The sequence below is a fragment of the Oncorhynchus keta genome, chromosome 32, assembly GCF_023373465.1.
Source record: "Oncorhynchus keta strain PuntledgeMale-10-30-2019 chromosome 32, Oket_V2, whole genome shotgun sequence".
In the NCBI taxonomy this organism is placed as follows: Eukaryota; Metazoa; Chordata; class Actinopteri; order Salmoniformes; family Salmonidae; genus Oncorhynchus; species Oncorhynchus keta.
In genome coordinates this window covers 33,294,319-33,309,863 of record NC_068452.1, presented here as the reverse complement: position 1 = coordinate 33,309,863, position 15,545 = coordinate 33,294,319, and the positions used below count along the sequence as shown (strand labels likewise).

The following is a 15,545-nucleotide window of genomic DNA, read 5'->3' as shown; positions in this document are numbered from 1 at the left end:
ACAGTCATTTAGAATTATTAAGCATACCTCCAACAATATAGTGACAATATGTTTTCTCTATTCTTTGCGCTCTCACAACTACAGAATCTTATCAGATAGAAACGCACCCATATAATAATATAATATATGAACACACCCATGAACACAATTCTGCGCTCCAATTGGTTTAGTAATGGCGTGTTCATCTTATAGGCTTTCTTATTGGCTAATGAAGGGTGAACATCGAGCGCAAGCTGCGAGGGCTGGTTGATTGACATGGCTCCCGCCACCCTGACTGGCACCACAGTCAACCTTTCACCTTCTTATCCAATGTGCATTTTTGTGTATTTTAAAATAAACTTTGCTATTGTGGGCCTACATTTGTTAACTACGTGAAAGTAATTAGAAAAATACATAGAAGAAGATGTAAGATTAATGTACAAATAACTTCTTCATGTTTCCTAAATTCCAGAGAGGATAGCCTAATTATTGGTGCAGCCATTATTAAACATTATTCCAAAATAATACCAGACAGTGACTGGTGAGGTATGTATCCCTGTCTCCATTGTGCTGTTTTCTCATAAAAACCCAGTGTCAGTCTCCGCAATAATTCTCTTCAGTACCGCTCTATACCAACATTGGATTAGAGCGTCACCGGTACAGGGCATCAATCATCCGATGCGAGGGACTCGACGCCGGTGAATAAACGAGTCACATTTAACAAGAGTTTGGACGGAATCTTTATGGGAAATGGGGGTACCAATACGAGAGAAGATTTGGACACGAAAATCTGTATTTTTTGGTGTCGGATTGACATCTTCCTTATCCATATTTGTTTGAAATCTCCCGGTGCAAATCACAGCAGTAGCACGCTAACGCGTTCCATCGCACTACATCTGCAGTTGTTGGTCGGTAACAAACTAGCTACCGTTAGTTAGCTGTAACCAGAATATGGATATTTTTGTAAAGACAATAGAGGTGATTGTGCTCGAGCGTTTAGCTGATTTTACGTTATGACCTGCTAACGTTAGTCCTGTATTGGAAATCTGACCGCTAAACCCATTCCTCTGTAGTCAGTGGTATCAAGGTGACGGATGGAAGTCGCTAAACTGAAGCCACTGGACTTGTGAACCGGTGTAGATAAACTAACTGTGGCTAATGCTATGTGCCGTGGAATGTTGTACGCTAGCTAGCGACACATTGAGTAACTAGCTAGCAGCTACCATGAATTATATTGTGTTAGCTAACCTCCGACAGATGTTGGGTGGTAATGTCGGCAATCAAATGTAATATGTAATGTATACCACGGGCTTACACCATGTATGTGGTTGGCCTCGTCCTTGTCAACCCCTGTGGTTGACACATGTATCAGTTTTTAAAAGCAAACAGCGGGATAAAAACGCTGTCACCGGGTGGTGGTGCTGAAAAGAAAGAACATATTTTCTGTCGCTAGCTCGCTACAGTACTGCAGCAATGGGAGCTAGCTAGCTATATAGCTAGCAGCACATTATAGCTAGCTAACCCCCCCAGATTTTATCAATGGTGTCTAATAAATTTTTATTCGCAATAATTCTATTATATGTGTATATAGGTGTACAGTCATTATTTTACTTTTTTGGCGGCGTCGTTGTAACTATTTTGGTTGCTATGGCATTTTTAAATGGACCCAGACTATTAGACTGGGCGAATTCACCTCCTCATCTTCAATTCAACAAATACGTCCTGACTGGATACCGACCAATATCTTCTGTCCAAGACTGTATAAGAAGCCTTTTTTACATGCACAACGAACTGGGAAACATATACACACATGGTAAGTTTAAATATTTTGAGCTGTAGATAACTTGCTGGCTGGCTAGCTAAATTTCTCTAGAAATAAATGAGTGGGTTTGCTAGCTAGCAACAGAGCAGTGCAGATCTTGCCTGGGTGAAGGCTTTGCTTCAGGAGCGATTTCAGTGCAAACAGAAACGATTTGAATTCAATATTTTTGTATTAAGATATTCAATATAAATTCTATAATTTTCGATTTGTAATGCACAAATTGATTTACTGAATTCTTGAATTGCACTTGTACTTCATGATTTGAAACTGAATTGAATGAATATTGTATTCCGTTTTAAAATTAAATTTCAATTGCATTAAATATTCAAATACAATATTTATATATTACATTTAAATATGGTATATATTGCTTTCATTGTCTGTGTATTAAGTTTACAAAATATAATTTCAAGTTTAGCAAAGTTTCATATATTCAACTTCTCAGATGCGTTCAGATTCACTTATCATATTTAGGTCTTTAAATTCAGATTCAAAACTAGAGACATCATCCTGGTACTTTGCTAGCAAGGAATAACAGATAGAATCACATACTCCAGGGTTCTCTCCGGGATATTTTAACAAGGTGGTGCCTCAGAGTACGTCTGACGGGAGTTCTGGAGCAGAGATTTTTACATTTTTAACAAGTGTAAGTGCAATTTCCTCCAATTTAGAGCAAAAAATACTCTATTAAATGCTAACAAAAAAATGTTTTTTGCATAGTGGTGCAGCCAGTCTACAAGGTGGCGCAGCACTGCACTTACATTGGGGAGAACCGTGCGCTCTGTGTTAAACAGGTTTCAAGCGTTTTCTAAAGCTAATGTGTCATGTTGAATTTATCTTCTTCCAGTGAATTTGTCTCTGGCGTTTGAACTCTTTGGGCTATAAGCTATTATGACCCCTTTGCTGAAAGCTAAAATTGGAACATGGATGTGGTTTCTGCGACCATGCTTATGTGATGAGAACCTTGCCTGAGATTTGAAGACGTGTTAGTTTGACGTGTTAGACATATTAGTTTCAAGTCTTCGGCAAGGGTACTCATTATAATGTGACTGACTTGGTGAAGACTTTGTTAACCTGTTGAGCTAAAGCCTAGGCATTGGTTCTGTGACTTGGATGGGTCTCTTCAAGGAGGAGGTCAAAGGGGGGTGAAGTGTAACAGGTGGTTCATGGACCATGCTTGCATGATGAGTACTCTGAGACCTGAAAAGTTGCATTGTCTGGCACACAGGAGACCTGGGTTATAACCTAATCATGTCTTCCGGTCTCAGGCAAGGTTGTTCATCACATGCATGGATCACCAAACCACCGCTGTTGTGCTCTCATTAAATGTGGTAAACAGATTCTTGTGCTTCTGTTTGCCACAGAAAGTGTTGTTCTACAGTAGGCCTGAGTTCGAACCCAGTCAGTTATATTGATGCCGTCAGTATGAGGTCTAAGGTGGGTGAAATGTAACCAAGATCCACACTCTTTTAAAACTTTTTGGCGCACCCATCCTGTTAGCGGGATCATTTTCGTCAACATCCGATGACTTGCAGAGCGCCAAATTCAAATTAAATTACTAAAAATATTTAATTTTCATGAAATCACAAGTGCAATATAGCAAAACACATCTTAGCTTATTGTTAATCCACCTGGCGTGTCAGGTTTCAAAAAAGATTTACAGCGAAAGCAAACCAAGCATTTGTGAGGACATGGTCCTTCTGTAGCTCAGTTGGTAGAGCATGGCGCTTGTAACGCCAGGGTAGTGGGTTCGATTCCCGGGACCACCCATACGTAGAATGTATGCACACATGACTGTAAGTCGCTTTGGATAAAAGCGTCTGCTAAATGGCATATATTATATTATTATATTACATCTCTCTCAGTAGACAAAACATTACAAACAGCTAGCAGCAAAGTAGATTGGTCACAAGTCAGAAAAGCAATAAAATGAATGGCTTACCTTTGATGATCTTCAGATGTTTGCACTCATAATCAATCCTCAGGTTGTTTTTACAATAAATAATAAATCATATTTCAACCAGACCGCAGCTTTTTCAATAGGACAGAGAGAGAAAATGTCTGCTCCAAGCTGTTGGCGCATGCAAAACTCTGCTGGCACCCAGCCATCCTCTGACACTAATTTTTCAGAATAAAAGGCTAAAACTATGTCTAAAGACTGTTCACACCATCTGGAAGACATAGGGTAAGGAATCTGGTTGATATCCCTTTAAATGGAGGGAAGGCATGCAATGGAACAGGGAGCTTTCAAAATGAGAGGCACTTCCTAATTGGATTTTCCTCAGGTTTTCGCATGCAATATCAGTTCTGTTATACTCACAGACAATTTTTTGACAGTTTTGGAAACTTTAGAGTGTTTTCTATCCTAATGCATATTCTAGCTTCTTGGCCTGAGAAATAGGCTGTTTCATTTGGGTATGTTTTTCATCCAAACATCAAAATACTGCCCCCTACACACAACAGGTTAATGAGTAACCTTTATTGTTTAATTTAACCTTTATTTAACTAACTCCAACTCCTTCCATTTGACTTACAGCACACCCTGCCAGCAGTCATTAAAACAAACAGGATTAGTGATCACCAGGGCAGGGGGGAATTTATTCCTGAAAGGAAGAGGAATTCTTTATTAAACCAGGGTATGTTTTTCATCCAAACATCAAAATACTGCCCCCTACACACAACAGGTTAATGAGTAACCTTTATTTAACTAGGCAAGTCAGTTAAGAACAAATTACATTTTTTACAATACTGGGCCAATTGTGCACCGCCCTGTGGGACTCCCAATTATGGCCAGATGTGATTCAGCCTGGATTTGAACCAGGGATTGTAGTGCTGCCTCTTGCACTGAGATGCAGTGCCTTAGGCCCCTGGGCCACTCAAGAGCCTTTGCTGTAGACACTTGAAGACTTTTTAGCTTCCTGAACTCATCCATATGGGATTTAGCTAAATGGGCTAACAAAGTCTTATGACATGCTGGAGATCCGGTTCAAACCCAGTCAGTCACAAGAGCAAGATTAAATAGGGAGTGGAAAAGCTATCCTCAGAAGGGCTATGACAGGGCAATTCAACTATATTCTTATGGGGGCCAAATTGCATTTATTTTTGTCACAGTCTATTGCGTGTCCTGTGTGCATCATAGAGGGGAACAGAAAGAACAACAATATTCAAGAGAGTCTTAGAGAGTCCCATTCAGGAATGGGGTCATAATAGCTTATAGCCAAAATGGTACACACATTAGAGCCAAATTAATCAGAAGAAAATAAAATAAACATGCCACATTGGCTTCAGGAACTGCCGGAACCCTGTTCAACCTGTGGAATGTTTGATTCAATCTGTTAACTTCTACCATTTCTTGCTGACAAAGTACCAGGATGTTGCCTCTGGTTTTGAATCTGAATTTAGAGAACTGAATTTGAAAATGTATTTAATTCAATTGAAATTAAACTTTAAAAACATTAATTAATTAACAAGTTAAATGTATTTATTCAATGATTCAATTTGTGCATTACAAATTCAAAACTGTTGAATTCAAATAAAGTTTCTGTTGGCACTGAAGTCGCTCCGTACTGTGACCAGTGACAGCAGCCATGGAAAGTGTTAGCTGGCTAGGTAACTAGCAAGCAGCTGGCTATTGTAGTTAGTTGAATCACAGTAAGTTACCATAGGCAAAACCAAAGACAAATCTCATCACCAACTGATGACTAATATAATAAGCTTTATGTAAAGTTTTGGTTGCACTTGGTAGTACATTACAGCACAGAATAAACTGGTAATAACGTGGTAATTATGTCAGAAAGTCTGGTAACAAGTTTTAGATATTCACAATGAATTTGCCCACATACTCTTATAATTTCACTATATGTGTTGGGCAGAGAAGGAGAAGGCTAAGGCTGTCTGTGTCTCTAAAAATCCTCTTCCTTTTCAGATTGACCAAGATTGCATATGAAACCATGGTCTCTAGCATAGGATTCTTGATGACCTCAAGTGAAGTCAACTTGTTGAGTGTTGAGTTTTAGTGTCAGCCAACTCCTTCCATTTTACTTACAGCACACCCTGCCAGCAGTCATTAAAACAGACAGGATTAGTGATCACCAGGGCAGGGGGGAATTTATTCCTGAAAGGAAGAGGAATCCTTTATTAAGACCAGGAATGATTGATTGATTGGCAGGCAGCTTAGCCTCTCCCTTACTATGCAATTTGTCATTCAGAGAAAGTAATTCAAAGAAAAAGGATGTTCAGAAAAAAAGGTTTGTCATTCAGTGAAAAAGGTTTGTCATTCAGAGAAAAAGGTTTGTCATTCAGAGAAAAAGGTTATTGCAATATTCTTGCAGCATAATAGCATTCAGAAAATAGGCTACATAAATACGGATGTATGACTCATTGGGTCTCATTGGGTGAAAGTGTCTGCTAAATGGTATATATTTATATATTTCAAGTTGATAAAGTCACACAGGTCCCATTTTTGGTAATATATGGCACCTGAAAAACAAATAAGATCATACAAATGGAGTCCACATGCTACATTTGCCCAATAGGTTCAACAGCTGGAATACTTTTGGATAGAAACACGCAACTCCTGTCTAAAGAGTAGCAATCATACTTTGGACCGCTTCGGCTGTGTATACACAGGCAATCCAATTATATTTTTTACACTAATTGTTTTTTTGGGCCAATCAGATCAGCTCTGAAAAATATCTGATGTGATTGGGCAAAAGACCAATTAATGGAAAATCCCCATTGAATTGGGTTGCCTGTGTAAATGCAGCCTTAGAGAGCCTGTCCGGTTGTACTGTTCAGTAGTGCTGAGGGAGGGTATGGAGGGAGGGGTGCAGAAGAGATCACACTCAAAATAGATGTTAGACAGGAAGCTGGTGGGAGGAGCTATAGGAGGACGGGCTTATTGTAATGGCTGGAATGGAATAAATAGAACATTATCAAACATGGAAATCACATGTTTAACTCCATTCCATTTATACCATTCCAGCCAATACAATGAGCCTGTCCTCCTATAGCTACTCCCACCAGCCTCCTCTGGTGTTGGATTGCATTGGCTGGCCAGGACAAATGATTTTACATTCGGAAAAGCAGAGTGAGCGAAAGATCGGGAAGAAGGCAGGATGTGGAGGAGTGATATGTGTGTATCAAATTTCAAGGACCTGATTTTGCTCACCAAGCACATCCCAATAGCCTAAGTGAAGCAACCTACAACACATCTCTGTAGTTTAAGGGTAATTCCATGGTAACGGAATTACACTGCGCTTTTTCACAGGAAAGAACTGTGATCTTCTGTTTTCCAGTAAATTTTTTAATTGTATTTACTGTGCAGGGATCTCCCAAAGAACGTAAGAGAAAAAAAAACAGTGCCTTCAGAAAGTATTCATACCCCTTGACTTATACCTCTTTTTTTTTTTACAGCCTAAATTCAAAATGGATTTAAAAAACAATTCTCTCATCCATCTACACACAATACCCCATAATGACCAAGTGAAAACATGTTTTAAACATTTTTGCAAATGTATTGAAAATTAAATGCAGAAATATTTAATTTAAATAAGTATTCACACCCATGAGTCAATACATTGCAGAAGAACCTTTGGCGGTGATTACAGTTTTGAGTCGTCTTGGGTATGTCTGTATCAGCTTTGCACATGTGAATTTGTGTTTTTTTCTCAAGTTCTGTTAAGTTAGATGGGGAGTGGCGGTGAACAGCAATCTTAGTCTTTCCACAGATTTTCAATAGGATTAAAGCATTCCAGCATTGCGTTGGCTGTACAGTGGGGCAAAAACGTTTTTAGTCAGCCACCAATTGTGCAAGTTCTCCCACTTAAAAAGATGAGAGAGGCATGTAATTTTCATCATAGGTACACTTCAACTATGACAGACAAATTGAGAAAAAAATCCAGAAAATCACATTGTAGGATTTTTAATGAATTTATTTGCAAATGATGGTGGAAAATAAGTATTTGGTCAATAACAAAAGTTTATCTCAATACTTTGTTATATACCCTTTGTTGGCAATGACAGAGGTCAAACGTTTTCTGTAATTCTTCACCAGGTTTTCTCACACTGTTGCTGGTATTTTGGCCCATTCCTCCATGCAGATCTCCTCTAGAGCAGTGATGTTTTGGGGCTGTTGCTGGGCAACACGGACTTTCAACTCCCTCCAAAGATTGGAGGGAACCTAAATCTGTTGGAACGTAAATCTTCTCCCCAGTCTAAGGCCATTTGCACTCTGAAGCAAGTTCTCATCAAGGATTTGCCTGTATTTGGCTCCATTCATTGTTCCTTCTATCAGTTTCCCAATCCCTGCAGCTGAAAAGCATGTCCATAGTATCATGCTGCCAGCTGCACAGTAGGGATGGTGTTAGATGGTTGGTGTTCTGTGCCTGGTTTTCTCCAGACATAGCGCTTTGCATTCAGGCCAAATAGTCCAATTTGTCTCATCAGACCACAGAATATTTTGCCTTATGCTATCAGTCTTTCACGTGCATTTTTGCAAACTCCAGGCATGCTGTCGTGGCTTTTTCTCAGAAGTGGCATCTGTCTGGACACTTTCCATTAAAGTGCTGTAGAGACTGTTGTCCTTCTGGCAGGTTTTCCCATCTCAGCCAAGGAACTCTGTAGTTCTGTCAGTGGTCATTGGGTTCTTGGTCACCTCCCTGACCAAGGTCCTTCTTGCCCGGTTGCTCCATTTTGTCAGAAGGCCAACTCTATGCAGATTCTGGATAGTTCCATCTTTTTTTAATTTCCCAATGATGGAGACCACTGTGCTCTTGGAAACTTTGAACTCTCTACAAGTTGTTTTATACCCTTCCCCAGATATATGCCTCATCACAATCTTGTAGATGTACTAGTTCCTTGGACTTCATGGGATTATTTCAGCTCTGACATATATAGACAGGTGTGTTTCTTACTAAGTCATGTCCAAAAAATTGAATTGGCAACAGGTGGACTCCAACCAAGTTGTAGTGAAGTGTGTCAAAGCAAAAGAGTGTGAATACTTATGTAAATGAGATATTTCTGTATTTCATTTTCAATAAATTTGCAAAAATCTTGCAAAAATACGTTTTCACTTTGTCGTTATAGGGTATTGTGTGCAGATGGGTGAGAAAATACATCTATTTAATCCATTTAGAATTCCGTCTGTAACAACAAAATGTGGAATAAGTGAAGGGGTATGGATACTTTCTAAAGGCACTTACACTCAGTGGCCAGTTTATTAGGTACACCCATCTAGTACCGGGTCAAACCCCCCTCTTGCTTCCAGAACAGCCTGAATTCTTCAGGGCATGGATTCTACAAGGTGTGGTTGGTGTTCAAACACGCCTCAGTTGGTAACAAGGGACTTAACGTGTGCCAGGAAAACATTTCCATCACCATTACACCACCGCCACCAGTCTGTACCGTTGACAGCAGGATGGAGCCATGGACTCATGCAGCTTAGGCCAAATCCTGACTCTGCCGTCAACATGACATAACTGCAACCGTGATTAGTCGGACCAGGAAAAGTTTTTCCATTCCTCAGTTGTCCAGTGTTGGTGATCACGTTCCCATAGGAACCTCCTCTTCTTGTTTTTAGCTGATAAGAGTGGAACCCGGTGTGGTCGTCTGCCTGTCTGTTAGCTTGCACGATTCTTGCCATTCTCCTTTTGAACTCTCATCAACAAGCTGTTTTCGCCCACAGGGCTACGCTGGCTGAATGCTTTTTGTTGGTCGCACCGTTCTCAGTAAACCCTAGACATTGTCATGCGTAAAAATCCCAGGAGGCCGGCCATTTCTGAGATACTGGACAATCGTATCACGCTCAAAGTCACTTATGCCTAGCGTTGAACACCTAACGTTGAAAACCTAGTGTTCAATCAAACAGTAACTGGGTGCCTGTTTGCCTGCCACATGACTCACTGTCTACAGGACCGAACCATTTAAAAAAATATATATATATTACTTAATTTGTTATCATATAAGGCCATTGTTTGCTCTCGATTGCAGGAAATTGCAGTTACAGGTGTTCATAAATCTTGGCTGTACTCTGCAGAACCTCCTTGTTAAAATATCCCGGGGAGAACCCTGGTGTGTAAGTTGGTCAAAGTAGTCATTGTACATAGTTGTTCTTTGCTTGCCATACAGTCTCTGTGTAATTCTGTTACCGTGGTATTGCCCTGTAGTGCAGCAGTAATTGTTGCTGAAGCTAAACAAGAGCTTGTGGAAGGTGGAAAAGGGTGTCTATGCAGTAGCGCTATGCCGTATTGCTAATGTGATTGGAAATTCATAACACATTTGAATTTTTTTGTAATTTCATAGGAATATAATAACAGGTGAAAATAAACTATCCAGTACAGTAGTGTAAACTGCAAGCGTTTTGTATTGGTAAATCTGGTGCTAGTTATCAGCAAGATTTAGGCCTATTTGACCGAACCCTGTTTATCCCCTTCACCCCTTCCTGACAGGTATCCCTCTGCTCTGCTTCCTGTTCCTCATCCCGCTCAACTTCCCTTGGTCCCAGATCAGTGTGACATGGCTGGGTGTGGTCCACTTCCTGGCCTGCCTGTCCCCCCAGCTGGGCTCTGTGCTCTACCACCTCTTCATGAACCACGAGGGAGGAGAGCCTGTCTACCACACCCTTCTCACCCTCGACATGTGTGGCATCTGTATGATCAACACGCTGGGTAAGCAGAGGGGCTTCTGGGTAGCAACTAAAAGCTCTCTACTCTCTCATTCTTTCTTTCATTCTCTCTACCTTTTTATCTCCTCTTTTATTTCTCTTCCTGCCTTTTGTTTTCTGTGTACACTCTCTGATGCACTCTTTTTGTGCAATCCATTTTTAATTTACATATATGCAAATCATCTTGACAATTTGTAAGTCGCTCTGGATAAGAGCGTCTGCTAAATGACTTAAATGTAAATGTAAATGTGAGTATCCAAAACCAGTGGGTTGTTCCAGCAATTTGGTGCATTTCAAGATGTGTAACTTGGTAGGGGGGGAAAAAGTTTGAATAAAGAGCACATGCATAACCTAATAAAAATAAAAACATTTTCCCATCGCATAAATAATGACTATAGTAACTACCTAATAAAGTATTATTATTATTATTATTATTATTAAACCTTTATTTTGACAGGAAAGTCATCTATATAATACAGTACCAGTCAAAAGTTTGGACATACCTACTCATTCCTGGGTTTTTATTTAATTTTTTACTATTTTCTACATTGTAGAATAATAGTGAAGACATCAAAACTAATGAAATAACACATATGGAATCAAGTAGTAACCAAAAAAGTGTTAAACAAATCAAAATATATTTTCTATTTGAGATTCTTCAAAGTAGCCACCCCTGTAACGGCTTTCTCCCGTTGAAGGAGAGTCGGACCAAAATGCAGCGTGGTTAGTTCGATACATCTTTAATAAAGAAAAAACACGAACAATACAAAAACAACAAACGGAACGTGAAAACCTATACAGCCTATCTGGTGACAACTAACACAGAGACAGGAACAATCACCCACGACATACTCAAAGAATATGGCTGCCTAAATATGATTCCCAATCAGAGACAACGATAATCACCTAGTAGTCCTCACCCAGAACTGAGGTGGGACTGAGGGGACTGACTGGGACTGAGGGGCAGCTTGGAACTGAGGCAGCTCGGGACTGAGGGGTAGCTCGGGACTAAGAGGAAGCTCGGGACTGAGGGGAAGCTCGGGACTGAGGGGAAGCTCAGCACAGAGAGGAAGCTCAGCACTGAGAGGAAGCTCAGGCAGGTAGTTGGCTCTGGCAGATCCTGGCTGGCGGATCTGGAAGAGTCTGGTTGACTGGCGGATCTGGAAGAGTCTGGTTGACTGGCGGATCTGGAAGAGTCTGGTTGACTGGCAGATCTGGAAGAGTCTGGTTGACTGGCAGATCTGGAAGTGTCTGGTTGACTGGCAGATCTGGAAGAGTCTGGTTGACTGGCAGATCTGGAAGAGTCTGGTTGACTGGCAGATCTGGAAGAGTCTGGTTGACTGGCAGATCTGGAAGAGTCTGGTTGACTGGCAGATCTGGAAGAGTCTGGTTGACTGGCAGATCTGGAAGAGTCTGGTTGACTGGCAGATCTGGAAGAGTCTGGTTGACTGGCAGATCTGGAAGATCATGGCTAACTGGCAGATCTGGAAGATCATGGCTAACTGGCAGATCTGGAAGATCATGGCTGACTGGTGGATCCTGGCTGACTGGCGGATCTAGCTGCTCTGGCTGCTCCATGCAGACTGGCAGCTCTGGCTGCTCCATGCAAACTGGCAGCTCTGGCTGCTCCATGCAAACTGGCAGCTCTGGCTGCTCCATGCAGACTGGCAGCTCTGGCTGCTCCATGCAGACTGACAGCTCTGGCTGCTCCATGCAGACTGACAGCTCTGGCTGCTCCATGCAGACTGACAGCTCAGGCTGCTCCATGCAGGCTGGCAGCTCTGGCTGCGCTGAACAGGCAGGAGACTCCAGCAGCGCTGTAGAGGAGGAAGGCTCTGGCAGCGCTGAATAGGCGGGAGACTCCGGCAGCGCAGGAGAGGAGGAAGGCTCTGGCTGCGCTGAAATGGCGGGAGGCTCCGACAGCGCAGGAGAGGAGAAAGGCTCTGGCAGCGCTAAACAGGCGGGACGCACTGAAGGTCTGGTGCGTGGTGCTGGTACTGGTGGTACTAGACCGAGGACACGCACAGGAAGCCTGGTGCGGGGAGCTGCCACCGGAGTACTGGTGTGTGAAGGTGGCACAGGATGGACCGGACCGTGAAGGCGTACTGGAGAGCCTGAGAGCAGGACTGGCACAGGACGTGCAAGGCTAGGGAGGTGCACAGGAAGCCTGATGCGTGAGACTGGCACAATCTTCACCAGCCGACTAACACGCACCTCAGGACGAGTATGGAGCGCTGACCCAGGTGCCATCAAATCCCCGACACGCTCCGTCGGGCGACTATCTTGCATACTACGCCAAATCAACTGCTCTCTCTCTTCACTCTCCTCCAATTCTATTAACAACTCCTCGAGTGTCTCCTCATCTCCCATCTGTTCACTCTCCTCCATTCTGTCCAATAATTCCTCGACCCTCTCAGACTCAGCCCTCAGCTTCGCCGATAGCTCCGATAACATCCATGGCTCCTTACGGTAAACAGGGGGAGTTGGCTCAGGTCTGAACCCTGACTCTGCCACACTCTCCCTGAGCCCCCCAAGACATTTTTGGGGCTGACTCTCGGTTTTCCGTCCGCGCCGCCATGTCTGCTTCGCCAACTCCATTCTCCGATAACCTGCTTCGCACTGCTCCAGCGAATCCCAGGCGGGCTCCGGTACTCTCTCTGGGTCGACCGCCCACCTGTCTATTTCCTCCCAAGTCGTATATTCCAACCTTGGTTGCTCCTGCTGCCGCTGCCTGTCACCACGCTGCTTGGGCCAGTTGTGGTGGTTGAATCTGTAACGGCTTTCTTCCGTTGAAGGAGAGTCGGACCAAAATACAGCGTGGTTAGTTCGATACATCTTTAATAAAGAAAAAACATGAACAATACAAAAACAACAAACGGAACGTGAAAACCTATACAGCCTATCTGGTGACAACTAACACAGAGACAGGAACAATCACCCACGACATACTCAAAGAATATGGCTGCCTAAATATGGTTCCCAATCAGAGACAACGAAAATCACCTGACTCTGATTGAGAACCGCCTCAGGCAGCCATAGACAATGCTAGACACCCCACAAAACCCCATGACAAAAACACACCACAATAACCCATGTCACACCCTGGCCTGACCAAATAAATGAAGACAAACATACATTACTTCGACCAGGGCGTGACAAACCCTTTGCCTTGATGGCAGCTTTGTGTGCATGATTCTCTGGGATGGGAATATTTGTTGTGGTGTAGTTCAATGACTAACTGCCTCTGACTTTGTGTGTTGTGTTTGCCTCAGGAGCGCTGCCCATCGTCTACAGCACCCTGCTGTGCTACCCATTCACCCGCACAGTGGCTCTGCTCGTCTACATCCTGCTGTCCAGCTACGCTATCTACTCGGCCATCACGGCGCGGAGTAGCGTGCGGCGCCTGCGCTCCTTTGCCTGGCAGGCCCTGTTCCGCTTCTCCTTCTTCCTGCTGCGCTGGGTGGGTGTGGGCGGCGGCAGCCCCACCTCGCTGCAACACTTCCTCACCATGGACGCGCTGGCTGTACTGGGCGGAATCATCAACATCTCGCGCATCCCAGAGCGCTTCCGCCCGGGCCTCTTTGACTACTGGTGCAACAGCCACCAGATCATGCACGTGCTGGTGGTGGGCTCCATCCTCTACCTGCACTGGGGTGTGCTGGACGACCTGCTCTGGATCAACAGCCACCACTGTCCCTCAGACTGAGCCCCACCCTGCCTGGAGGGGGACCAGTGGGGAACAGGGTTTAGGACCTCTGGGGGGGGGACTGTTTCAAAAGGTAATACTTGGGAAGGGAAGATGGGAGGTGTTCATGAAGACGTGCATGGAAGGCCAGATAAAGTGATTTACATAATAGGGATTGATGCAGGCTTTGACACATGTGCAAGAATGTTCATACTGTATCTGTGTCCACCTTGCCATTATACATGCGTTGCTATTTATATTAGGGAATATTGGCTCACTGGTCAACACATACACACACACACACACACACACACACACACACACACACACAGCAGCAGAGGATCTGTGAAGATTACACACAAAGGAGATTAAGGATTTGATATCAGAAATACACATAGAAATGTCTACCAAAAAAATAATGATATGCAAGTGAAGTTACACTTGAGCAATAGTTGATTTGCTGTTGACTTACAGTATCCTCATGTGTTAATTACCATTTCAACCTATGTATTTTATCAAAGTGGATCCGTCAATGATGCATTCATTCTTTCTGAAGTATTTTTCAGATGTCATTCTATTGCAACCTATGCAGCACATAGCATATAAACTTCAGAACAAACACACACACCGCACACACTCACAGCGTAGCATGCATACATGCTAGTAATGTACAAGTAATGCACAAAGCACTCCCAGACCCGTCACAGAGTCCTATGGAACTACTTGAGTTACTGTGTATTAGAGAGGATATTCTCCCTCTCATTGTTTCTTCCATGTTTGTTTGTCTTTCTCCCTTCTCTCTGGCTTTGTCTGTCTCTCTCTGGTCAGGTATGGGTTAAGGGTATGGGTGACTGGGTATGGGTGAAGGGTAACTGGGTATGGGTGAAGGGTAACTGGGTATGTGTGAAGGGTAACTGGGTATGGGTGAAGGGTGACTGGGTATGGGTGAAGGGTAACTGGGTATGGGTGAAGGGTAACTGGGTATGGGTGAAGGGTGACTGGGTATGGGTGAAGGGTAACTGGGTATGGGTGAAGGGTAACTGGGTATGGGTGAAGGGTACCTGGGTATGGGTGAAGGGTAACTGGGTATGGGTGAAGGGTAACTGGGTATGGGTGAAGGGTAACTGGGTATGGGTGAAGGGTAACTGGGTATGGGTGAAGGGTACCTGGGTATGGGTGAAGGGTGACTGGGTATGGGTGAAGGGTAACTGGGTATGGGTGAAGGGTAACTGGGTATGGGTGAAGGCTAACTGGGTATGGGTGAAGGCTAACTGGGTATGGGTGAAGGGTACCTGGTTATGGGTGAAGGGTAACTGGGTATGGGTGAAGGGTAACTGGGTATGGGTGAAGGGTAACAGGGTATGGGTGAAGGCTAACTGGGTATGGGTGAAGGCTAA

General features: G+C 43.3%; 1 protein-coding gene across 1 annotated transcript; it reads left to right on the top strand.

Moving 5' to 3' along the window:
• Window positions 1–646: 646 nt before the first annotated feature.
• Window positions 647–15,053, top strand: LOC118372898 (progestin and adipoQ receptor family member 4-like). The gene is made up of 3 exons (XM_052490264.1): window positions 647–1,792; window positions 10,249–10,467; window positions 13,736–15,053. The coding sequence occupies exons 1-3, from the start codon at window positions 1,519–1,521 to the stop codon at window positions 14,167–14,169; spliced, it is 927 nt and encodes a 308-aa protein (XP_052346224.1). The 5' UTR covers window positions 647–1,518; the 3' UTR covers window positions 14,170–15,053.
• The last annotated feature ends 492 nt before the right edge of the window (window positions 15,054–15,545 follow it).

What these genes read in the sequence shown, in the direction of transcription:
- LOC118372898 (XM_052490264.1), top strand. Translation starts at nt 1,519, where the DNA reads ATGGTGTCTAATAAATTTTTATTCGCAATAATTCTATTATATGTGTAT. An exon ending in GGGAAACATATACACACATG is followed by an intron (nt 1,793 to 10,248) that starts GTAAGTTTAAAT and finishes CCTTCCTGACAG; the next exon opens with GTATCCCTCTGCTCTGCTTC. An exon ending in CTGTATGATCAACACGCTGG is followed by an intron (nt 10,468 to 13,735) that starts GTAAGCAGAGGG and finishes TGTTTGCCTCAG; the next exon opens with GAGCGCTGCCCATCGTCTAC.